We start from the raw sequence: 26,941 nt of genomic DNA, 5'->3' as shown, positions 1-26,941 counted from the left end.
TTCTTCTGCTAACCTAATGCTCACCAGATGACTGGGGAGAGATCAGCGAGGGAAAAGATGAACCTGCCTTTTGTGGGTCAGAACCCGGGGTCAGTGCTCAGCCTCATGGAGTTTATTGCCCTTGAGCTCAGCACATTGGAATGGGGCTTAACTGTCAGATGCGGAGCTTCTGTGATTTTTGTTATTTGTTGGCCCAGAGGCTTCTAGCCACTAAGAATAGGACCTGCTCCCATCTGGAGCTTGACTTCAGCTGCCACATCTTTCTCCTTGGCTGCCTGGAGTATCAGAAGATGAGGGTGTTCTCATTGCGCACTGCCTTACACGTTGCAGGCTTTGAAAGACTGTACAGCCAGCCAGATGATTCCCACTTCCTTACCCCCTGGACCCTGAGCAAAGAGCCGTCTCCATGTCTGTGTGATACCATGGGGGTAGCAAGGTAGTCGGGGGCAATGGGGAGTTCTTACCTCTACCCTGCCCCCTCATCCTGCCCTAGTAAGCTCGTCTGGGACAAAACTATCCCATAGACATTGGAAGAGTTGCTCTACCTGCTTCCAACCCAAGATGATCTGTTTGTGGAGAAAGGGCTGTAGGTTGAAGTCAGGACACAGAAAGATGGGGGGGGGAGCAGAAAAGCAAGAAGACTTGAAGTGAGTGGTATGCCTGAAAACAGAGGAATTTCCTTTACCAGACCTTTCCCATGACGCTGCTGTGGGAAGGATGGCCCTCAAAGTTCCTGGAGAAGGGTTCTGTGCATGCCTTTATCACCCTGAAAGATACTGATCTGTTCATTCAATTAAAACCTTCTGGGTCAATTATAGGTGACAGAATATGACAGGGTCAGCAAAATCTGATTTTTTGCTGAAAAATTAATACAGATTCATTTTCAGTAACTCACGGGTAGAACATTTCTCTTAAAATGAACAAATTACTGCACTTGGCAAGAGTGTCTGAAAGACCCTAATTCACTTACTGTTTTTCTTGCAGTAGATATGAACTGGCAGTCTTTAGCTGTAATGTAACGACTTTAGCAATAATAACACATCTATACGCCCATTTCAGATCACCAGTGAATCGGTTGAAATGTGTGCTTCCCTACAAATAAGGGCAGACATCAAAAAGGCTGGCAACTCTAACATCTAATTGGTCAACCACATTTGAGAACCCAGTTAGCACATCACCTTGCATCAGACACTGAAAATATTCCTCCAGTTCTAATGCCTCGGGAACAAGGGAGCACAGAGAGATTTTTCATGTCACGGCAATGACGTTCAGAACTTGCCAGTCTGTTCTACTCGGCATGGTAAGTTCTCATTAACGTGATCCCCCAGGGATGCCTGTCTTCTGTCTCCCTCAGTTTTACAGACCGCTGAACATTCGAATCGTGTTGGTGGGCGTAGAGGTGTGGAATGACATCGACAAATGCTCCATAAGTCAGGACCCATTCACGAGCCTCCACGAGTTTCTGGACTGGAGAAAGATGAAGCTTCTACCTCGCAAATCCCATGACAACGCACAGCTTATCAGGTAAGGCATCTGTTGTCTCTCCTTTGCTTAAAATAAAAGAGTGATCTCAGCACACCTGCTCTCCCTCTTAGCCTCACCCGACAGTCCACGAAGCTGCACATCGTTCAGCAGAACACACTGACTGGACCAGGGGCAAAGGGGGCTTCTCAGCCCACACTGCGGGGGCGGGGTGGGGGGGAGGGGAGAGGCCATCTCGATTGAAATTGGGGGCTGTTGGAAAAGTCTTTCTTTGCATACCCTGGGAAAACTATCCCTCTGACTGATGTCTTATTTCCTTCGTCTAACACCCGGACATTTCCTCTATGCAACTGTTTCTAGGCTTAGTCTTTTTTTCCTCTCTTTTTTGGCGGCACCGCACAGCATGCGGGATCTTAGTTCAATCCCCGGCCAGGCATTGAACCCGCGCCCCCTGCAGTGGAAGCGTGGAGTCTTAACCACTGGACCGCCAGGGAAGTCCCAAGTCTTTTTTTTTTTTTTTAATACTATTAATCCATGAAGGTTTTTATTATGACTTCTCAAATTTAATTTACAGATTATATGTGTCATAAAGACAATCGAAATAACATTTTGATATTCACAAATACTTTTCTTTTATTCATGTTTTTCTCTCATGTTTTTATTTATTTGTTTATTGACCTTTTCATTTCTTTTTTTTTCAATTTTTATTTTATACTGGAGTATAGTTGATTAACAATGTTGTGTTGGTGTCAGGTGTACAGCAAAGCGATGCAGTTATACATATACGGGTATCTATTCTTTTTTGAATTCTTTTCCCATTTACATTATTACAGAATATTGAGCAGAGTACCCTGTGCTATACAGTAGGTCCTTGTTGGTTCTCTATTTTAAATATAGTGGTGTGTATATGTCAATCCCTAACTCCCAATTTATCCCTCCCTCTAGGCTTAGTCTTGATATAAAGTTGTCCTGAGTAGTATATTTTTTAAGAGCTCATTTTCTGTCATTATTAGTGAACAATATTTATGCAAGATCTGAAGGCAGTACATTAGGGTGATCACTGTCAGCTGCCTGGAGAAAGAAAATCTTTATTCCTCCTGTTTTGCCGTTACTCTTGGTTTTCTAGATCAGAGAATACCAGCAGTGTCGCAGATTAACCTTGTGCTCTGTTGTTCAATCAATGTGTATTGAGCACGAACGAGGAACAAAACATGTTTTAGGGGCTTTGAACATAATGGTGACCAACATTGTAAACCTCCCCACTTTTGGGAGTCTCCAGTTTACTGGGAGAAGGCAATAAAAAACAAAGACATTTCAGAGCGTGATGAGGGTCGTGAAGATAATAAAATGAGGGAAAGCACACCTATGATATAGTATAATACCTTGGTAACATGTTACAGACACCTTTATAGTTAAACAAAAAATGGCATAATCTAAGTTGGTATGGAGTAGGTTTTTCCTAAACTGAGCAGCTTTTTTTTAAGATTCTTAAACAGTTTATGCCATTATTATGTTCTCATGTAGCTCATATCACTGAATTGAAAGCCTTAGGGTCAGAGACACTTTTCTTTGACAAATTGGATCTAGTTTACTGGACATTCATGGGAAGCTGAAAAGCAGTCCTACCCTAACCTCACTTTTGCAAAGGCCTTCATCTGAACTGAGGCTGTTGGCATTCCCTGATGCTTTACTTTGGCCATTTCATGGGGCTGTTTTTTTTTTCCCACCCTGGATATTTGTGGTTGCCTCATATTTTATGCATTGATTAAGCCTGAACTACTAAAAATAGAGTCAGAGTGTTTTGTTTTGATTTTTTTCCCCCAAATGGAGTCTGTCCAACTTGAACATCTGGAAGTAAATTAGCCTCTTATATAACCTAATATATATATATATATATATATATATATATATATAGGTATAATTGTATCTGTTAAAACGGTCTATATAGATGTAAATATAAAAGCTGCAATCACTACTACTGTACATATGCGTGTAATAGGATGGCTGGTTGGCTGGATGGATAGATGGGTGATTGGATACATACATACATACATAGGTGAGGTTATATTTTGTATATACTTATCCCATTTCATCCAACTGAGCACTGCTAAATATATAACTTTTCAAATAATTTGTGTAATATCTATATATGTACATGGCCAAGATAACATGGGTAAGTCATTTTTTTCCCTTAAAGGAGATTCAGCAAATACGGTTTTTAATTTTTAATGCATGAGGTTGGAATTACTAGCATTGCATTAAAGGGGCCTTGATATCATTACTCATTGATTAAGATTCCATATAGGGGAAAAGCCACGCCTAAGCCATGAGCTCCCCTTCCGGAAGCTTCCTCTTGGGATGCCAAGGCTTTGTGGGTGCTGACTTCTACACTGACTCCAGAGGGTCAATCATTTTTCTGCCAATCTCACTTTTGCAAGCTATATTAGCAGAATATTTGGGAGGAGTTTGGGTTTCTGGCCTAATTGTAATGTTACCCAGGAAAGCAAAATTCAGCTGCAACAGATAATCTAGTAAAGCATCTAATGCCTTTCATTTGTTAACAGTGATTCTCTGTGACTCTTTTCAGCCCTAATGTCAGCAGACATGGTTTAAAAGGAACAGCTCCCCGCCCAGTTCATTAGAAAATAGCAGGATACAACTTATAAATATGTAAGTCGTGACTAGCTGTTGTCCCGAGTCTTGAAAACAAAAATCTGAAAGGATTAGGAGACGATGGTGAACTGGAAGATAAATTTTAGAAGAACCAAAGATAAAAATCACCTGTAAACATACCCTCATGCAGTTATTTTCGTCTTTGCGTGTGCTTGTGCAGTTTTCCTGTTGGAATGTAGGAACGTCCCACAGAATTTCAAATATTAGAAAATGCCCTTATACTGACTTAAGAAAGTCCTTTCTTTTCTCCCTAGTGGAGTTTATTTCCAGGGGACCACCATCGGCATGGCGCCCATCATGAGCATGTGTACAGCAGGACAGTCCGGGGGAATCGTCACGGTAAGCCAGGAGCACCAGGAACCCGACGGCGAAGTCCAGACCTAATTCTCTTGATGATTTCCCAGGAAATCTCTACTTTCACCAGACGTTGTAGAATTAGGTCCTTTTCTTTAATGCTTCTTAGATATAATTCTACCCTTTTTCTAGCTCTGCTTCTGATCTCCCATACCCGACAGTACTCTAGGGACTGTTTATAAAACACATCAAGCCGCACACAGGAAGGCTGAGTGTGTAAAAACAGCCCAGTGAAAGACAGTCTACACCTTTTGCGGAGAGAAAGTTTCAAGTGGGATTTTGATCCACCCGCCTCCATCCAGGAATTCCTCCCAGCACTGGGATGAGCCAGGTCACTGGGGTTCCCCCCATCGCTCAGCTTCTGGGATGGGCTGTGATCTCACCAAATATTGCCGTTAGAATGGCTTTCTGATGGTTCTCCCTCCAGGCACGATCGCCAAAAGTCTGAGGTTTTTAACTATTTACCACTGCAAATGCTTGACATACCTCCTAGCCAGTGTCCAATCTGTCTTTATACTAACCTTATTCTTGGAAGGCAGAGACCTAGGTTTATTGCTTTACAAGGATCACTTTGTCATATTATATATGTCTGCAAAAGGAAATAGAATGGGGAGACTCTTGGGGACTTGTTTCTTATGAATTTAAGAGGGAGGTAACTTTGACAGGTTCCCCTTCATCAGGTAACTAAAGGAAAGGTTTTCACCCCATGCTGTCACTGCCCCTGATGGGAAAACAGAGTGTCCCCTCTGCACCGGCCCTCAGATAGGGAGTGTCCTCGGAGACGATTCCACCATCTCTGTTAAACAAACAGAAGCTTGCCCTTCCAAGAAACCATGAATTCCTCCACGTTTTTCAAACAGAACATTTGTGAATATTCCATTGCCTTAAAGGGCTGAAGGAGGAGCGTCCTGCTGACTTTTATTTGCTCTCCACGCGCTGCCCAGCAGCCTAATCTTCTTAGTGAATATCCACAATGAATATTTTCCTCTTCTCTGGGTGGCGCTGGTAATTAACATAAACAGTCACTAAATGTGTAGGCTGAGGAGGTTGTTTGGAGGGATGGCACCCACCCAGTGGACTTCTGGCTTCAACGGGCTACCCTCTGGTTTCCTTTGAACCTGGAAGCCTTCCAGTGATCTCCACCATGGAAGTCACTGGAAAGTTTGGATTTTGTTGATGCCAGGTTCATTTCAAGTCAGATCCCAACGGTCTTTTTACAGAGCAGCCCATAAAGTTTTAAGAGGGAATCATTTTCTGTTTCATGGTTCCATGGTCCATCGCTACTGACTTTGCCACTTAAAATTGGCGTAAATATTTTTTAGAGCTGAAACTGAATTCCTTATAAGTATGGCAGGTTCTGCAGCTGTGGAGTGTTCAGAGGTTCTTATAACCGATCTGATGGTATTAAGCAACTTTTTAAAGTTCACGTCCTTTATTCTGTTTCCATGCAAGCATTTGGTCAAGATTCCTTCTTTAAAAGGAGACAGGGAAGCCTATTTAAAGAAAAAAAAGATAAAAATGAATGTGGGGGAATAGAAGCAGATGTATGTACTGCAATAGGAATTAAGTCAACCAAAGTTAATCAATAAGAAATGTTTGATGGGCCGGCCAGCAGTAAAGACCGTCCTTAGGCTCACTGTTTGTTTACTCCACACAGAAGAGAAGCATCACGTAGGCTGAAAGTCCACAGCTCCTTTAGTTTCTATAACATTCATGAGATCAACAAAATCAGTATCTTGACCAGATCTAAAGCGTCTAGACTTTCTCCTATTGTGTCTCTAAAGTTGAGTTCATGGGTGTTACGTACGACCGTGCCTCTTTCAAGGACTCACAAATCTAAGAGGAAGGAAATCACGTCGCAAGGAAGCAGGAATCCACATCACACTGAAAATTTGAGTTCTGAACTGTTTCTCTATTTTTCCAAGATAGAACAGATCACTAATTTTAGTCACTTCAAGCCGTGCCTTTGTATCTAACTGGACTAAAACAGTCTAGGTTTGGAGATAACGCCAGAAATAAAGAAATAGGTTTTTGTCTTATTAGAAATATGAACTGTTTATCAGGGTCTCTTAAGAGACATTCTGTGTATAATCACCTATGCGTGAAAGAATGTGAAACAATTAGGCAATTCAAGACAAAACCAAGATATTCAGTGATACAAAAGAATCTGATGAAGAGTCATTTTTTAAGGATGAATTCCTTGAATTTTTGTGCCAAAGCATGCTAAATTCAGCCCTCAGCATTCTTAGATTGAAGAAAATCGATTTCCTGAAACACGTTTGCGAAGCTTCCTACAACAGGAAACTAAAATCTAAACAAAGTCACTTATTAGGAATTTCATCTATTCTAAGAATAACTTGGTTCCTTGACATGCCACCCTTTTCTTAGACTGAGGGCCAGTAAGAAAGGTAGCTACAGCTCTAACCGCCAACAAGCCTATAAAACCTTATGTGAACACACCTATATCAAGAGGCCCCGCAAAGATTGTCTGTACAGGAATAATGCGTTCTCTAAAGCACAGTGTCACTGTTTCCTGGAAACCTCTTGGGTAGCCTCTTATCTCCTTCCTGGGTAGCACAAAGCAGGATTCAATGTTACCTTCATTACTCTGTGGTGTGCAGGCTCTTGCAGAAACACCAATCATGGGCACCATTTCTGCAAATCAACTAATTTTAGTTTGTTAAAGTTGAGTAATGATATTTTAAAAATTAATTTCTAATATCTCTTTAGCCGAGCCATGCATGCACTCCACTAAGTTAGGGGTGGCCAAGCAGTGCTTGCTGGGTGGAGAACCCGCCTTCCAAAACCAAGCAAAAGGTTGAGTGGACTCCCAAGAACAAAAGTCAGAGAGCCAGGATGCCTCCAACCATTTCCAAAGTCTACCTGACAAAACAAAGGGCCAGCAAGAGTAAGGCACAACTGGATTACGATCTTAATCCAATGAGTCTTCAAACAGATTACTCGATGTCGTTAGCTTTTATGGTGAATTCTTATGAATTTTCCAAGGACCCTTCTCTACCAAGTAGACAGCAAGAGGCATACTCAGTAACAGTTGCTCAGATCTTATTTAGACTGTTCAAAGTATGCTTCCCCTAACGACCTTATACCAGCATCGTCTCAATCAAGGAGAAAACGGTACTTTCATTACCCGTGAAGCAACGAGCTGCTTCTTCCTATGACACTGGACAACTTTTTGCTTCATTCAGTAGAATGGTGTCTTGTGAGAGATTGTAGGAAGTGAGAGGGAAATGATTGCCTTGATTATTTCATGTAAAGACACAAGGAATCCTACGTGTATTCATGAGGAATGCATTCCTCGGCAGAGGGGGCCCCAAACTAGTTGAATAAAATAGATCAAATCTTTTTCTAAGTTTGAACTATATAATGGGGCTCTATCTTGGTTCCTTGTAGGAGATTGGAATCCATTAAATGTTTATAAAAGATAAATATCTGGGGGCCAGGGCTGAGGGGATGGGGGTGGCTGGGAAAGAGGCCAAAAAGATGTGAACTATACATTGTGCTCTTGTATTTTCTTTGAGGACCATTCAGACAGTCCCCTTGGCGCGGCTGTGACCCTGGCCCATGAGCTGGGACACAATTTCGGGATGAACCATGACACCCTGGAGAGGGGCTGTAGCTGCAGAACGGCTGCCGACAAAGGAGGCTGCATCATGAATCCCTCAACCGGGCAAGTACTGATGCTTCCAGCTGCTCTGAGAGTCGGGACGCAGCTTGAAATATGTATTGGGAAACAGCTGGGCAAAGAGCTCCCTGGTTTTCTAGTCAGAGCGCCCATGGAAGCTTCCCGAAAGAAATTCCGTGGACCGTGCTTCCCTGAGAGAAGCACCCAGATTGCAGAGCACAGGGCGTGAGGCCTGAGCGCCTCCCTGAGAAGTGGTGGGCACGGATCCTGCCTTTGTTCAGAGATCGCGAATTACCCTACAATCCCAGCACGTGGTTTTGATTCGCACCTACAGCTCCGTCTGGGCGTGGTAAAGCCACGGGGCAAAGCGGGCACGGTTAGATGGGTCCCGTGCGGAGACGTGCGTCTTCCCTCTGGGTTGGCCCTGGGGTGGAGCTGAAATGTGTCAGTAGCTTGGGGATTTGTAGGGTCCCCGCCTCTAATACCACATCCCCTTCTCAGATCTTAAAGTTTTAAATGATGGGACTTTTCCTTTTCAGTAAATTATGTCATTCTTCCTCATTTCATGCCTTTCTGAAACGCTAGACTTGATTCACCCAGGAAAAAAGGAAGACAGTTTCATTACTGCAGCATTCAGAGGAGGTAGAAATAGATGCAACTTGGAGTGATTACAGGTTATGCTGTGTCCCTACACCTCTACGGGCCCCTCCCAAACTAGAATGGTGTGCTAACATAGGAAGCTTTTCACTAGTGAAGGAAAACACGCACTTGTTATGATGCCGGCTTCTTTTTTGTACCTCGAGACCCTCCCAGTGCTTTTATCTTTACGGCACTTCCTAGGCCAAGTCTGCTCTCTGAGTTTGCTGAAAGGTAGCACTGGGAACAAGAAGGAAGTGCGCATGGGCAGCCCGAAGGCTGGCCTCTGTGAGGTCGTGGTGTACGCGGGGGGCGGGGCACCTGCTTAAAGAGGATTAAAAGTGCCGGCAGAGGGATGGATTGTTACAGAACGTGGTTATGCTTTTACAACCAATAGCCTCGGGGGCCTCGTCTTGAATGGCCTGTAGGGCAGAACTTCATGGCTCACATCATGTCATTTCACGGGAGCTGGTCTCGATAAGGCGTCTTTTCCCAGCAAGGCACTGCTTCTCCGGTCCATCACCACCGTCAGCACAAAGCCTTCAGGTGTGCATTGTTTTTGCTCGAGGTTCTGTCTTAAGCACAATTCCAGGGACTCACCAACACCTAGTAGAGGAACTTGCTCTCTGAGTCTGTGATGACAGAAGCCTAGAACCTGAGCAGGAAGTGAAAGTATCTTAGGCCCAACACCAACAGGAAGTGAAATGTTGCAAAACTCAATGAGGGGAGCTTCCCCAAAGGGAGGCAGGCTGCTGCCAGAAGTAGTGTGCCCCTTGTCATTTAAACACCCCGGGGAAGGGGCAGAATAGCTGCTTGTTGGGTATTTGGGGCAAAGAATCCCTTCCTAGGGGGTGAGGTTGGGCCAGGGCCTGTGGGTGTCTTCTGTTTCCAACATTCCACCAGCCCAGATAGGGTCCAGAATCTCTGGGGAGGAGATTGGCAGGAAGGTGACGTGGAACTGAGTGGTCTTCATGCTTTCTCGTTCTTGATGAGCTCCAAGTAGCCACGGAAAATTCAGTCTGTGCTTAATCTCCCTGATTATTAAGTAAGCACAAACATACCAGCCTATATGCCTCCAAAAGTGGTTCTCAAAGACTAAGATTGGATTGTTAATACTGTTAATGTTCCACAACTCTTGATAAAAGAGACGAATGGAAGAGAGGAAAATCTAGATTGGGGATACTACACTGGGATTGAAGAGGCCTGGTAGCCTCAATTCTGACACTAGTTGTTTTTGGTAAAACAAGCAAATTAGTAACCCCTCTGGCTCTTACGTTTTTATCAGTAAAATGAGTGATCAGTCTTTATTTTTCCTTCCTTCCTTCCTTCCTTCCTTCTGTCCTTCCTTCCTTCCTTCCATCCATCCATCCATCCACGCATCCATCCATTTGTCCATCTTTTCATCATTCCATCCATCCATCCATTCATTCATCCACCTATTCTTTCACTTGTTTGTTCACACATTAAACAAATCCTTTGACCCCTGTGTTTTTTGTTGTGGAGAATGCACAGATGCGGAAGACCCTACAGCCCTAAGAGTCCTACAATTCTGGAGGCACAATAGCAAGGCATTGCTTTCTGGTACTCTCTGTAGTTTTGTGTAAATCCCTTCAAATTGGAAAGTCTTCATGACAGCGTTTAAGGACTGCAAGCCAAATTACCCTGGAGATATTTGAAAATCATAGGTAGAAATGGTATTGTTAAGAGCTCAGCAAATCATTTAAAAAGCTTCTTTCTTCTGACCAAGGATTTGCTAATAGCCTTTCCTTGATTTATACCTTATTAGCGATTTCTGAGTTTCCTCTTTTGCTGAGCTTGTGCTTTCACGTAAATCTTTTCTATTTGGTTCTCATTTATGATCCCACATTCCTGTCCAGAGAGTGGTGTTTTTAATTTTCTCAGATGGAAAGAAACTTCCTAAGCAAGCGGGTGAATTAATCACAAAAGCCCACAGTAAGGAGGAGGTCAAGCTGTTCCGGCCATCTCAGTCATCCATCACCCATTTTAGAATTTCCAGGCTGCTTTTAATCTCCAGTATTATCTCGACGTGGTCATTCTCTTACCTCATAGAGTCCCCACGAGAGTGGGAGAGTGGATTAAATGAGATCACGTGTCTTTGTAAATTGTAAATCACTCCACAAATATATGGAGGTGTTATTATTATTATTTAGCTTACAGGGACCTTGGAACCATTGAAGAGTTAAAAGCTTTTTGGTTTTTTCAGAATTCCTGCTTATAGTTGCTGGAAAGCGCTTCTAGTGCCATGTAAGTGCCCGTGGTGTCTGTGTGAGCGGCTCATTTTCAACTGGCCCACACCCGAACGTTCCTCCCAACTTCCTCCCCACTGCTGATTCAGACATGAGTGGCAAATGTTAAAAATGTGATTTAAGTCTCAGCCCCAAAGGGGACTTGCAAAGAGATGAATCAGGGACTGCTTTCACGATACGAAAGTCTCCCAGAATCGAAAAGAACCATGTGTTGCAGATGGTTTAAAGGAGAGAAATGCATCCCTTAATACCCCTTGTTTATTCTTTATCAAAACATTCCAGAATCCTAACCCTGACGTTTCACCAACAGCTATCGTTGACGAATTGGACCCAAAGGCCTAAAACTACGAGGATGGAGGAGAATTCTTTTAAACATGGGTGTCATGACTTCAGTTGCGTGTTACGGGAATAGTTGGCGGGGGTGTCCTTACAGTTTGTATCATTAATTACTGCAAGTCTTTGCGTGTGTGTGAATGTGTTGTACGTCTTTGGATCGTTAACATTAAGGCCTGTCTTGGAAATTACTCCTTGGCAAAAGCAATATCTGGGGATTCGTGTGGGAGATTGAACTCAGTTGAATCCATCCATTGATGAGCATCTTGGAGCATTTGGTCTTCAAGGGGTTGAGGACTAAGTATGCCACTTTTATGGGAGTAAGAAAAACGTGAATAATTTGAGCACTTTGGGAAAAGAATATTTGCTATAATGGTAAATGTCACTTCCTAGAGTAGAAAAAAAAAGGCAGTATTGACATTCAAAAACTACTCTCAGAGCTCCCTTTTATTTTTTTGCGGAAAATTTTCTCTTACTGTGAGAGTTAGAGTCAAAGAGCCATCTCTTGAGGGGATGCAGCTGGATCGGAAACCCACGGTAACTCATCTCCTGAAACGAGCCACCTGCTTTGATAGATGTTGGGGTTATTTCAGCCACGAACAGGACAGACCCTTTTCTTGCCCTCATGGAACTTGCGTTCTTGTGGGGAAGACAGTCTGGAAAAACAGTAAATCAAAAACTGCAGGTTGGAAGAAGTGCTATGAAGGAAGAAAAGGAAGAGGATAGAAAGGAGACACGTGGGCTTGGGGGACCCGACATTAATTAGTGGTTTGGGGGAGACCTCTCTGTGGAGATGACGTTTAAGCCAAGACCAACAGGAAGAGAGGGCTGGAGAGCCTGCAGAGATGGAAGGACATGGGCTTGGGCAGGGGGGACACCATGAGAAGGGAGAGCATCGCTGACGGGAAGCCAGTGGCTGGTGGGGCTGGATCGGAACGGGGTGGGGCTGGAGGGAAGTGGTACTGATGCCAATGGAGAGAAAGGAGGGGCCAGAGCACGCAAAGTCCACGCCGCGGTAGGAACATGGATTCGTCTCCAGGGCAGGGAACCATCATTGGAGGGTTTTAGGCAGGACAGTAACATGATCTGAGTTTTCTTTTAAGAATTCTTCACTTTTAAGAAGATGGCGTAGCATCTGAGCTATTGTAGTTTGCCAAATTGAGGGGTTTACTGTCTGTAAAAAATAGGGGAGAGCTTCTTGTTAAAAAAAGAAATGGTATATAAACTCTCATTTTATTTTAGTGTAATTACTAGGCACTTGGAATCCCTTAAGAAGGAGCCTGCGCTAGCACACCGGGGGGCGGATCACACCGCAGCTTCACCCGCTCACCTCAGCGGTCTTGTAGACCTGATGTCGAAGATTCTCTTCTGTTTAGGATTTCACTTTGCTTTTCCTCTAGTAAGATTCTTTAAGGGCTCTACTTCAACAGCCACAAAAGAGCACTTCCACACTCTATATATCTGAAGAGATATATACAGATCTAGATATCTGGTATATCTGAAGGGAGTTGGTGCCATAGTTTTCATGCTGATACTAAGATTCAGAGCTTGGGGCTGTTTGGGTTTTGTTTCATCCAGACTGGCAGACGGCTCTCAAGCAGAGTGTGCTGCCTGGCTGCCAGGGGACAGTGGAGGGCAGTGCGTAGAGCGCCCTGGAGACTGCGGGCCGAGAAAATAAGCGAACGAGGGTTACCGCTTGCTCGCTCACCAGGGGTGTGGATAATTTACATTCAGCTGAGGTTGGGCATTCTACATCTACAAGTAGATCAAATCACCACGTTCAAGGTGAAAGCATTGCCATTCCACTTCCTCAGAAGTGTGGATAATTGGCTCATTCGATTCCGTATAATTCAATTCAGGAAACATTCATCGCATACCTCCCTGCTGCACAGCTGTCTGGACGTGGATCACAGCTGGATGGCCTCCACCCAAGTTCAACCTTCTCTCAGGAAAGCTGAGAGGACACAGGCCCTGCCTCCAACTCAGGAAACAGGGATGGGTGACCAATTATAGCAACACCACTCATTTACTCAGCTTGTATTTTCTGGGTACCCGTGTGCCAGATTCCAAGGTGCCGAGCGGGGCCACAGACACAAAAGGCAGGAACCTCGATTTCTAGGCCCTTATATTGTGCTAGGGATCCCAGGCAAGTAAACTGGTGATTACGGACTGGAAGCTCAGGGCTGATAGGGGACATTTTGGGGTGCCATGGGGCTCACCACAGGGGCACCTAATCTCATCTATTTACACAATCCTTGGTATCATAACATCATCTCTAAGTACTTCAGTTGTGCCTCTAAAAGATAAGGAGAAAATTTTAAACATCACCATAATAGCATCTCACATCTTTAAAAAAAAATGACCAATAATTCATTGTGAACAAGGAGCAAAGGTTGGAAGGGGTGGTGGGCAGGGAACATTCTGGAGCAAAGCCCAGTCTGAACCCATCCCGGAAGAATTGCATAGGGTTAGGCAGACCCTCCTCGAGAATTCCTAGCTCATGTTACAGGAAATTTGGATTTATTTTTGAGGAGGCCTCTATCTGAAAATGTGATTCGGGAAACTAAAATCAACTGCACTTTTCAGTGAAAAGTTCCCAAGTTTCAGATGTGGTAGGAATTGACAGAAATTCGATGTATCTGGAAAGGCTATCCCCTCTCAAGAAACACTTGCTTTCTTGAAAATCAGTGCAGAATACACATAATTAAAACTCACCCCCATTTGAAGTTTGAGGATCTATCTGAGGTCATGAAATACACTTATTATAAAGGGATTTTACGAGCATGGGATTGGAGAAAATTGTTTCCCCATATCAGTTCTTCATTTGAAGGTGATTAATTTTTTTTCTCAAAGAAAAGTTTAAGAAAGTCTTTACTTCATTCTTCAAGGTGCAGTAGGGAAAACAATGGAAATCTTTATCCAAGGAGTAAAAAATAAATAAATAAACAACAACAAAATGAGGCACTCTAGTAACATTAAAACGCTACAGGGCAGAATCAATGTAACTATCCAGCTAGAGTAACTGAGATGACCACTTACCGACATGACGATAAGGGGGAAATGAACTGGCAGGAGATATTCCTGACAGCAGTTCAAGAGGACCCCTCGATACAGACCATGTTCTTATTTCCTCTCTGTAGGATTAGATATTGCTCACTGGAAAATGAAGGAGTTTGTCTGCAATTAATGCAGAGTCGGGATGGTAAAAGTCACTGCCCAAGGGCATGGTAGAATGTCCTCTCCTCTTAAGCTGGATGCAAAACAGAGGTCAAGCTATGGAGACTGGTCCACATAGCACTGCTCCCTGAATATCCAGTTTGGGGGAAGTGAATGGAGGCAGACTTGACTTTGACCCTAGAGATTACTGGGAATGTATCTTTCACCAGTCAGCGGTGTGAGCTGGGTGTGGTTATACCCATTTTAAGGCTGAGGAGCAGAAAGTTAAATGAATTGCTTACGTTTGCAAAACTACCCAAGTTGGGCTTCCCTGGTGGCGCAGTGGTTGAGAGTCCGCCTGCCGATGCAGGGGACGCGGGTTCGTGCCCCGGTCCGGGAAGATCCCACATGCCGCAGAGCGGCTGGGTCCGTGAGCCATGGCCGCTGAACCTGTGCATCCGGAGCCTGTGCTCTGCAACGGCAGAGGCCACAATAGTGAGAGGCCCACGTACGGCAAAAAAAAAAAAAAAAAAAAAAAAAAAACTACCCAAGTGTAAGCCCCAAGACGTTAGGCTGAGTCACCAGGAGCCAAGCCTCTGACTTTCCACCTTCCTATTATCTCAAAAATGTGCAGCAGCTGTAAGCCTCAGGAAGAGGAGAAGGGCATCTATCACTGGGTTATTAGTCAGAGAAAGATGTGCTGGCTTCCCACCGCAGGCTTCGAGGGAGCTCCGTGGTCCAGACTGAGGCTGAGATTGGGGCGGCCGTGCCATCCTGCCTCCCGGGGGTCCTTACCATGTGGAGGTCACCTCGGCTGTACTTGCCGTGTTCGGGCTGCAGGCAGGAACTGAAGCCTTCTCAGTACAGAGCTTTGTCCCTGTGTGACTTCTGGGAAGCAGGAAGGCTGGCCCATTTTTAAGCCATTTAGTTCTGCAAATCTCCTTCAACTTAGGTTACAACAGCAGAGAATTATTTCCTGTCATTGCTCGTTAATCCAGCATTTTATTTGTGGTAGAACATGTGTGAAAACATTGCCGCTGAAATTCTGCCAATCCCTCCCCACTTACACACACACACACACACACACACACACACACGGCTTCCTCCTTTCCCCAGGACTTTTGGCACAGAGGCCACAGAGTGAGGTCAAGGGTAAATTCTGGGCCTGTCTGTGACCAACAGTATTCAGAAGGGCCCGCTTTAAGCTCTACTAGGTCAGGAATTTTGTGTTTTGTTCATTGCTGAAGCCCCAGCACCTGGAACATATAGTAGATTTCAGTAAATTCTTCTTGACTGAAAGGATGGATGGATGGATGGATGGATGGATGGATGGATGGATGGATGGGAGGGTGAGTGGGTGGATGGATGGATGATGGATGAGTAGATGGGTGGATGATTGAGTGAGCTGACAGCAGATGGATAAATGGTAGTGGGCGGCTGGGTGGATGAACAGATGGATGGTGACTCCAGCACAATCAGATGTGTGCAGCCACATTTCACCTTTCATGTAATGGCTAAACTTCTAAGGAGAAGATTCTGAGACCATTGTCTTTTATACTATAGCATTTGCTGTAGCATGGCCATTTTCATTTATTGTATATTCCACATCATCTACAATGGAGTTACGGTAACTCACAAGAACAGAAACAATACAATAAAGAGAAAAACGAAAGCAAAATAAAAAAGAATAAGGACTGAGAAACCCCAGGTAAATAGGAGGCTGAGGCCATTGTTTTTTGTTTTTTTTTTAACTCCATGGAGACCAAGGAGCAATTTACTTTCAAAAGGTGGACTTCTTCTATAAGTGGCTTCTCCTGCAAGCCTGGGCTTAATTTAGCTAAAGCAGGAGGTGGGAAGTTAAAAATATAAAAACTAAAAGTAGTTGTAAGAATAAGACCCTGTAGACCTCACAGATTACTCTCCAGTTTACAAAAAACTTTCACATCTCCTTTCTCATTTAACTGTCACAGTTCTAAGAGGAAAGGGCAGATACAATCTCCTCCATCATACAGATGAGAAAACTGAGGTTCAGAAAGGCCAGAGGCCCCACGGTTGGTCAGGGCCAGACTCAAGATGATCAGCCCACAGCCTCTGGCTCCTGCCTCTGGCCTATACCCTGGCCCCTGTGAGGAAAGGAACCTTTGGTTCCCAATCCCCCGGGGCAGCGGGAGGGGAACCGGGACATGGGTGCCAGTCTTCGTGGCTCTTGAGTTTCAGGCTGACCTGATGGCCAGCCCAGCATCAGGAGCTCAGTGAGGTAAGAACAGGGCCAAAAAGACTTCAGCCCTCGTTGGGTGGCTTGGAAGTATCTACCATGACCACTTTTCCTATCATGTTTGATTAAAAGTGTTGCAGACTTGCAGAGTCAGCAGATGCAATGGGCATGACCTATACAGGTCTGTCTCCTGGGGCAGGAGGAGAGGGCGGAGCTATCTTGCTGTGTAAACTGCCCTCTGTTAACCCCTGAATCTGTTTATGTCTGCCAGAACCTCATCCCCGACTAGCCCCACGCAGAGACAGCGGCCTCTTCCTGTGATGAAGCTGAGAAGCCAGTCTGAGACACTGCCTCTGATGGGCTGGGCTCCTTTAGTGGGGTGCTGGTGCCCTGCCCTGAGTCCCCTGACTTTAGGGACTGGGCTCGGGAGGAAACAGCTGTCAGAGCACAGAAGCAAAAGGTCTACTTTCTTTTTTTTTCTTTTTGCTGTACGCGGGCCTCTCACTGTTGCGGCCCCTCCCGCCGCGGAGCACAGGCTCCGGACGCGCAGGCCCAGCGGCCATGGCTCCCGGGCCCAGCCGCTCCGCGGCATGTGGGATTTTCCCGGACCGGGGCACGAACCCGTGTCCCCTGCATCGGCAGGCGGACTCGCAACCACTGCGCCACCAGGGAAGCCCCAAAAAGTCTTTCTGATAACGCCTAGAGGCCGCCTGTGCACCTCTCAACCGACCAGGGCCTCGTTGGTCTCCTTCTTTATTAAAAATTCTGAGAAATTACATTTACACTATAATTGGTTTCCGGGGAGTTGGAGCCGAGGTCAAAGTTCACGTGTTAAAGACATGAATTATAACGTGCCACAGATGGCTCCATTCTGGGCCCCAGGTGTTTGCTATTAACAATGGAAATGTCCTCTAAGGACATTTTTGATCATTCGCTCCTGGCCCGGTGGTTTGCCTCGCCGTCTGCGGCCCATCTGGCAGCCCACGGGGGTCAAGCGTTTGGTCCTAATGCAGTCACTTTCCATTCCTGTGGGTTCCGCCGGGGTTCCGTTATGTCGAGTGAACCCGCGTGTTCAGGGTCACGCCGGGCACCCTTGGCCGGGTGGAGTGGGACTCGGTTCACATCCACCTCCGAGCATGCCCGGGAAAGTCCTCCGGCAGAGTCCCGTGCTGTCCCGGTGGGCGACGGTTCCCTCTGCCCGCAGCTTGTTGAGACCCGCGTGAGCTCACAACCTCCCGCAGGTGTGTGCGGGGCCGCAGGTGTGCTCCATAAATCCCGGTTTCCGGCCGCCATTTCTCCTGGCTTCAAAGCCGTTCAGGGAGGTGCTCGACGGTGCCCTCCGAGGAGCCGGCAGGACCGAGGGCTCCACTGTTACCTGCACCCGACTCCAGGGAGCCAGAGATTCCTGGACCACTACCCTCTTCCTGAATACTGATGCTGGCTCCGGGCCATTTGTGCCCCGTCACACTTGAGACTGCCGGAGGCCTCCTGACTGCCCTTGAGGCAGCGTGGCTGCAGAGGGAAAACACAGGCCTTCAGGTCAGGAGGCTGGGTTTTCAGTCCTGACCCTGGAACCAGAAGACTGTGGCAAGGTGTCTAAGTGCTCTGTGCCTCAGTTTCCTCATCTGTAAAATAGGAATGATACAATCTGACTCACCGGGCAGTCGGTGAGCAAGGATGCCCAGCAGGCTTCTGGTCCACAGCAGGCCCTTGCTCAAGAATGGTAAGTGCTGTTAATATTTTTACTCATTATCCTGGATGTGCAGGACGAGATGAAGTCAAAATCCCCTGAAACGGGGTGACCTTGGGCTGCACCTCAGTCCTGCCAGGCTGCTGACCACCAGGCCAGTTGCCACGGGTGCAGACACTACTGCCTGCCCTAACAGGACGTGCCTCTGGGTCACTCCTAAATTCTGTGCGTGGTGACTGCAAGCTTTTATTCCAGGGCGTAATTGTGAAAAACCTAACGGTTTTTCTCAAGATGGCCCGAGAACTTCGGGGTTAACACTTGGCCGAGCAAATCCATCCCAACCAAGACTTCTTGCACCCATTGGTGTCCGTGGGCCCTGCGTTCCCCTAGGAAGAGAAGATGGTGACAGTGTGAGTCTTGTGCTCCTGGAGGATCTAGGAATGCGTAGAACTTGGCCCTGAACTGTGTGTTATTGTTTGTTTTTGGAAAAGCTCTTCAGGCTGGTTGCAGATTTAGCGATGAAGAGTCAGTAGGTCGCGCTGTCAGAGAACGGAGGGCGGGTCTGGTCTGTCTGTGGCCACATTTCCCTCCGAGCCCCCGCCTAGCAGCTTGGCTGTGGAGGAAGGGTGCAGAAGAATACGTGCAGGGTGCTTATGTCACCAGAGCTTTGGGAAAGTCCTTTGGAAAAAGTTCCAACAACTCAGAGCCACCACAGCCAGCGGCATGGAGGGTAGCAGTCATGTAAACAGCGTCTTTGTTTGTTTGTTTGTGTCGGTTGTTGGTTGTTTATGCTTCCTAAGCCCATGTTCTGGCTGAGCTAGAGATGGCTCGGCCCTTGCAGGATGAGCAGAGTCTTCAACACCACGTATGTATTAGATGGAGGGATCCTATTAACTGCTTGATCATTCCTTTGCCTCCTGAATCACCCTTCTCTCTAGTTGACTTGTACTTGTGGTTTTACAGTTTAAAGATTGCTACATTTTGGCTACAATTGTAATAAATTCTGCACCGTATTGGAAAATGTTTCTAAGCCCTAGAATGTGCAAGGCCCTGGCAAACTGTAATTTGAAATAGCCAAAACAGCGCCTCTAAATAAGGAAGAGACACACATCTTTTTCAGGCAAGTATTGGCAGCTGGCATCTTTGAAGTTAACCAGAGACTTTCCCATTTGTGTTTGAAGCTCATTTGTTCTCTCCCTCAGCGGTCAAGGTAGTTATTATTCCCGGCCTGCAGGTGTGAAAACTGAGGCTTGGTTTTAAAACTGAGCTTTAGTTTTAATAGATGGGGTGCCCATACTTAGTCTTCCAGTTTCGATTCTTCTCCAGCTGCTCTGTGCCATGCGCCCCGATCGACAGTAGCCTCCCAGGCCTGCTGCCTCTGTCACTTCCACTGTCAGGAGAAAATAAAACTCCATCTCAGTCTGCAAGAAGAAATCAGTGGGAGGCGGAATGTCAGCAACATATTTCCCCAAACCAGTTATCCCTTTACTATCTGATCATTTACCAGCTGTAGAGGATGTGAGGTGTTTTTTTGTTTTTTTCAATCGATCTAAGCAGAGAAATCTGGATGGCTTCCCATCCCTGGTTTTCTGCAACGTTGGCTTTTCCTGTCACACGGTTATGTCAGCTCCAAGCTGTCCTCAGCAGATGCCCAGACTGTTCCATCCTTCTTCCTCCGGTCACTTGCCTTTCTTTGCTGCAATCTGCGTGCGGGCTGTGGTCCCCCGACCCCCGCCCACCAGAGCTTGGAGCTGAGGAACCTGGATTCTTTGGGACCCAGCACACAGTTCTTAATGAGGCAGGGCGGTCAAAGGAAACATCAAGAACAGTGTGACCTGCAGCCCCGGTGAATCCAGCCTGCTTGCAGCTGCTTTCCCTAGCTGCCTAATTGCCAACAAGCAAAGATAATTCCCTGAGAGCTTTTGCAAGGCAGATAACTCCCGACTTCCACTGTCAAGATTGATAAATGGGCTTGGTATGATTCACCCCCAAGAATACAGCCGTGAGATGCACAATAGGCTCCTACAAGAAAAGAATTTTCCGACTGCAGATTTGTCAAAGTAAAAGTAACCCCTAATAATGTTTTACTTGGCAACTTGGTGACGGGCTGAAATATTAAGCTGTGACTGCATTTACGGTGGGAAGCCATAAGTGGCATTCCTCTTTTGAAAAGTGGTGTGTGTGTGTGTGTTTTCCAAAATCACCTGGTGGTTTATTTCATCGGCTTTTTATTTCTAACCTTGTATTCAGCATGGTAAACTTGCCTGCAAATGTCCTTGGTTGGTAAATATTAGGAAAAAAGGCAGATGCGTCTAACTAAAGAGGTCACATCTGAACAGGAGCCAGGCACCCTGGTGAGGTGTCTGCAAGAAATTCTCTGCCCGTGAGCTGAAAGCAGCACTTTTTTCTGGGTCCTAGGTATAATCATTTTAAAGCATTCTTGTTGCCAAGGGAACGTATCATGCAAAGGGGGTTCTTTTCTGAATAATTCTCGAATTTTATTGCTTTGCACCAGCCTGTCGCTGCTATATGTCAATTCAATTAGCTGCTTGTCCTGGCATATTTGGGATAATTTATGAAACGTTAAAAAGCACGTTGTGATGAGTTTGCCGAAAACTGTAGAAGAAACTGAGGCTTTTCTTTTTAAACTACCGACCATGGGCTACACGGGATCTGCAATGTCATGAGCAACTGTATGGCCCAATTCAATGTTCTTTTCATTAACAGTCCAGGGAATAAAGCTATGAAATAAGAAAGGAACAAAATGAGCCAAAGGAAGGCAGAAGTATCGCACTTTGGAGTTTGAAACAAGTGGAAGGAACTTAAGAACAGAAACACCTTTCTGTTCACAGTCAGAACCTTTGCTGGTACCTTAATTAATACAGAGTGCGATGATAAATCAGTTAACCTGCTCTAACACAAAGATATTTGAAAAATTCATTTGTGTTTTGAATTTGGCTTTGTGAGACAGATTCTCTTGGAATTTCTAGCACATGCCTACAATCAGATGAGGTTTCAAAACGCTGTACCTTGAGTTTTTCTTAGAAAATGGAACCACAGGGGAAAAGAGAACTATTTCTAGTTTAAGTGCAAGAAAGCTGACCTGTAATGCACCTAGTTTGCATTTCTTATTGTTCACACAAATAGGTGTGGATTTGTCCATATATGATCTTTACAACATTTGAATTTTAAACTGAGGTCAGTTGTTCCCAAGCGTTAATTTTGATAATTTGATAAATCACCTGGACCATCAACTAATGAATAGATAAACAAATTGTGGTGTAGTCTTACTTACAAGGGAATATTAGTCATTGAAATAAGTGAAGTACTAATAGTGCCACAACGTGGATGAACCTTCATGCTGAGTGACAGAAGCCAGACATAAAAGGTCACATATTGGATGATTCCATTTATATGAAATGTCTGGACTAGGCAGATCCAGAGAGACAGAAAACAGATTAGTGGTTGACAGGGACTCGGGGGGAGAGGGGATGAGGGGTGACTGCTTCACGGGATGAGGTTTGTTTTGGGGGCTCAGGAAAAGGTTCTGGAATTAGTGGTGATGGTTGCATAACACTGTGAATGTACTAAAAGCTGAGGGATTATATATTTTTAAGCGGTGAATTTATGTTATGTGAATTTTACCTCAATTTAAAATGAAATCACCTGGAGAGCTTGTTAAAACAGTTGCTGGACCCCACCCCCGATTTTTTCTCAGGCGGCAGGTCGTTTGCATTTCTGGTAGGTTGCCAGGTGATGCTGAAGCTGGGACCACACTTTGAGGGGCCCTGATCCAGGCAGGTGGTTTGAGTGATGGAAGGATGCCTCCTTCGTATGTAAATAAGCACATCAAGGCTGTATTGATCACTGTCAATGTTTCAAGAGTTTTACTGCAGGTGATCCAGGGCTGTAAATGATATCTGTAGTGAAGAACATAAGTTTTGTAAATAACTGAACTTGGGATCAGACCCAGTCTCTGCCATCCCCTGAGAACTCTTAAACAAGTGCCTTCACCTCATTTGCAAAATGGGAATAACAATACCTATCTCCTTGTGTTGTTTTAAAATGTAAATTTAAAAAGAAAGTATAAAGAAGAAGAAAATATTACTATGAAAAAGTACCCATCGTATCTAGCTTAAAGCAGGCTCTCAAATAGTTATTCCAAACAAGTATGTATAGTGTATATCATCAGTTCAATATAATTATATATGTTTATATATTTTATATAATTTCTGTATGTGAATAAATATGCATGATGCATTTATGTATGTGAATGTATTGTATTTCTAATATTTATAGGGATGGAGAGGCAGTGTGGGGAGTAGGTGTGTCCAATAGTTCCCTTGGCAAAGGTCCAGCAAGGAGAGAGTGGGAAGGGTTGGGGCCATATTTTAATCATCATAGGATCCTCCTCAGAGCTTTAAATATAATAATTACTTCTCCAGTGAGTGAGTAGATGAATGAAGGAGGAGTGAACATACTATCCCAAAAGTTTCATTCTGCTATCATCAAAAGTTCAGAAGCGGGCTTCCCTGGTGGCGCAGTGGTTGGGAGTCCGCCTGCCGATGCAGGGGACGCGGGTTCGTGCCCCGGTCCGGGAAGATCCCACATGCCACGGAGCGGCTGGGCGCGTGAGCCGTGGCCGCTGAGCCTGCACGTCCGGAGCCTGTGCTCCGCAACGGGAGAGGCCGCAACAGTGAGAGGCCGCATACCGCAAAAAAAAAAAAAAAAAAAAAATTCAGAAGCAGAGTTGGTATCTGGGAAGCAGGGTTGATGAGCAAGCATGTCCCTGGAGGCGTTCTTTCGTGTGGGCAAATTGGAGAAGTAGCAGTCTGAATAAGCATTGTGCTGATAGATCCTGTCTGTGGATCCTGACACTGTGCTGGGGAGTGGATTCCATGTCTTGTTCGAGGTCCACTGGCCCATTTTTCATGCAAACCAATGAACTGCTCATTGAGTCCTTAAGCCAACAATTAGCGACGTCTCTTGTGCACTAGGCACTGTGCAACCAGTGACCACTTAGGTGTATTGTAAAAGGTGTTCAAATATGTGTAAATTAGGATTCTATTGTAATTACAGGACTCTGATATTTGGTATCATAAAATTCCCTTATCTCTTGAGATTTGAAATCATTTTATTTATTTTTCATTGAAACATAGTTGATTTACAATGATAATTTCTGCTGTACAGCAAAGTGATTCAGTTAAACATATTCATACATTCTTTTTTATGTTCTTTCCCATTCTGGTTTATCTCAGGATATTGAATATAGTTCCCTGTGCTAATACAGAAGGACCTTGTTGTTTATCCATTCTCTACATAATAGTTTGCATCTGCTAACCCCGAACTCCCACTCCATCCCTCCCCCACCCCCCTTCCCCTTGGCAACTACAAGTCTGTTCTCTGTGAGTCTTTCTGTTTCATAGATTAGTTCATTTGTGTCATATTTTAGATTACACGTATAAGTGATATCCTATGGTATTTGTCTTTCTGACTTACTTCACTTAGTATGGTAATCTCTAGGTCCATTCATGTTCCTGCAAATGGCATTATTTCATTCTTTACTATGGCTGAGTAATATTCCATTGTGTATACGTACCACATCTCTATCCATTCATCTGTCGATGGACATTTAGGTTGTTTCCAGGTCCTGGCTGTTGTGAATAGTGCTGCTATGACCATAGGGGTGCAAGTATCTTTTTGAATTATAGTTTTGTCTGGATATATGCCCAGGGGTGGGATTGTTTGATCCTATGGCAACTCTGTTTTTAGTTTTTTGAGAAACCTCCGTACTGTTCTCCATAGTGACTACACCAGCTTACATTCCCACCAACAGTGTAGGAGGGCTTCCTTTTCTCCACACCCTCTCCAGTATTTGTTTTCTGTAGACTTTTTAATGATGGCCATTCTGACTGGCGTGAGGTGGCATCTCAGTGGAGTTTTGATTTGCATGAAATCATTTTAGATCACTGAATTCTGCTTACTGAGGGAGGGCCATCGGTTTAGATATAGATTTTAGTTACTCTCTCCTTCCTTCCTACACACCGATCAACCAAGATGATCCCAGCAGAAGGGAGATGATGGGCAGACCCTTGCTTGTCCATCAAAATTAGTTTGCTTGGGCTTCCCTGGTGGCGCAGTGGTTGAGAGTCCGCCTGCCAATGCAGGGGACATGGGTTCGTGCACCGGTCCAGGAAGATCCCACATGCCGCGGATCGGCTAGGCCCGTGAGCCATGGCCGCTGAGCCTGCGCGTCCGGAGCCTGTTGCTCCGCAATGGGAGAGGCCACAGCAGTGAGAGGCCCGCATACCGCAAAAAAAAAAAAAAAAAGTGTGGGGGAATAAGAGTTTGAAATTCTTATGAAAAGTACCTTTACCTTTAGCCATTATCAGTGCTTGGTCCATGCAGGGCAAAGCTCCCCTCCCCCATTTAATGATGCTCCATGGTAGTCTTTTGCCATCAGCCTGACCTCCAAGGGCTTAGGGTCTTCTCTGGGGAGGGGGTCGCCCCTCTGGGTGTGTGTTACTGACAGAAGAGCCTGCTGCTTTCTGCTGAACAAAGTCCTCGAGGCCAGTCACGCCTGCCCACGTGCCTTTGCACAGGCTCCTCCCTCTGCCTGGAACGTTCTTCCTCCGGATGTTCTTCCAACTTGTTCCCTCACATCCTTCTGGTGAGAGCCGCAAATGCCTTCCCCTCCATGAAGTCTTCCCTGACCACCTTCCCTAAAAGGTCAGCACCTCGCACATCGTCTCCCCCTGACCTGTCTTACTTTTCTCTTTAATGCTCATTCCTTGCTAATAGGTAATTGATTCCCTTATCTTCTGTATTCGTCTGCCCCACTAGTTGCAAGCTCCACCACAGCCAGGATTTGTGTATGTTTTATTCATTCCATCTCCCCAAAGCCTAGAACAATGCCTGGAACATAGTACGTATTGAATAAATATTTGCAGAATAATTGAATGATGAGTGACAGGTTACTCTGCTTTTCTTCCTCTAAAAGCCTGACTTTCCCTAAATGCCCAAATAGGGCTTAGGAATATTCTGTCAGAGGGAAATAGTCATCTGTTCTCCATGATGAGAAATCATGAAAGGATGAATGCAGTAAAGATACTCTGCAGGTATAAAATGCTCCTCGGACACATTGCCGTTTGTCATCAAGAGAGGTCGTGGAGGATGGCAGAGGTGTTTCTCCATCCTCACGTAGAGGTGGGAATGTTGACCAGTCCAGCTCACAGAGAGGGCAGGAAGGTGTGGGGAAGGGTCGCTGGCCTTCCCAAGGGGCCTCCCCGGGGTCCCTCTGAGCGAGTCAGAAAGGCCCAGATTGCAGGGAGAGAGGACCTATTCGCATGTGCTTTGGGCGCAGGAGCTGTGAGCCATGGCCGGCAGCTGCTGGAGGTTTTAATTATACTGACTTTGAAGGCAGGCGTCCTGCTGGTGAAATCGGGTTACACGGTGCGAGGCCCGGCCCTGTGTTGTGAGTGACGGTGAACAAGGATCAGTTTCAGTGTCGGTGAACTCATCCACACCTCGTTTGGCATCTGAGGAGAACATTGCTGCTTTGTTGTTACAGCAGAGGCACCTCGAGGAATTCGCGCCTGGACGCTGTTCCTCGGATCAAGGCTGGAAAGCTGTGAATTGGGTGGATGATTCTAAATGGGAGAGAACTTTAAAAGCACCTGGGGTTTGTCCTTCAACAGAATAGGAAAAAACTAAGAGAACTAGAAATGTATCATTACGCAGATAACTCGACTTCTGTCTGACCACATCCAGCACAGACACGAAAAGAGTCTTTTTTTTTGCTAACAGTTGATCTGTTCTCCTCTCCCAAATACTCTGAATTTTAAATCCTGGACTTAAACTGATCTCATTCATCTTGTTTCTATCCTTTTTTTTTTTTTTGCGGTACGCGGGCCTCTCACTGTTGTGGCCTCTCCCGTTGCAGAGCACAGGCTCCGGACACGCAGTCTCAGCGGCCATGGCTCACGGGCCCAGCCGCTCCGCGGCATGTGGGATCTTCCCGGACCGGGGCACGAACCCGTGTCCCCTGAATCGGCAGGCGGACTGTCAACCACTGTGCCACCAGGGAAGCCCATCTATCCCTTTTTTTTTTTTTAATGTCAATCCCCCCCAAAACCCAAAATGTATTTGTTGTTTTGAAAGACAGTGAGATGGGAGGGCTCATCGGAGCTGTTCCTGGAGCTGGTTTCAGCCCTCTAATCCCTGGACGCTCGTGGGCATCTTCTCACTTGGGAAGCAGGGTGATTGATACCCCTCTTTCACCTGGCTTCTGTTAATCTTGCTATAAACTGCTGTTAATCTTGCTTATAAACCATTCCCGAGGCTTACGATTTATCCTTGTGTCCTTCCTAATTTAACATTTTCTAGAAATCAGTGCCCTCCCAGAATGAACTGGTCAGAGCTCATCACAGCACCTGGTTGGGTATCATTGAGGGAGAATGAGGTTTAGTCTCCTGGGTCAGGCCTTGAGATAG

At 45.4% G+C, this 26,941-nt stretch overlaps 1 protein-coding gene across 1 annotated transcript in view; it reads left to right on the top strand.

Annotated features, from left to right (window-relative positions):
- ADAM12 (ADAM metallopeptidase domain 12) overlaps window positions 1-26,941 on the top strand; it is a 329,043-nt gene that overhangs the window by 235,764 nt on the left and 66,338 nt on the right. The window contains exons 8-10 of the mRNA XM_022568471.2: window positions 1,355-1,524; window positions 4,410-4,494; window positions 8,049-8,197. Of these exons, the coding sequence (XP_022424179.2) occupies window positions 1,355-1,524; window positions 4,410-4,494; window positions 8,049-8,197 (404 nt within the window). The remainder of the gene's footprint in view (window positions 1-1,354; window positions 1,525-4,409; window positions 4,495-8,048; window positions 8,198-26,941) is intronic.

The sequence above is a fragment of the Delphinapterus leucas genome, chromosome 16 (genome assembly GCF_059928025.1).
Source record: "Delphinapterus leucas isolate spDelLeu-1000000601 "Yukka" chromosome 16, BTC_Dleu_Yukka2, whole genome shotgun sequence".
Taxonomy (NCBI): Eukaryota; Metazoa; Chordata; class Mammalia; order Artiodactyla; family Monodontidae; genus Delphinapterus; species Delphinapterus leucas.
This window is presented reverse-complemented; position numbering and strand designations above follow the sequence as displayed.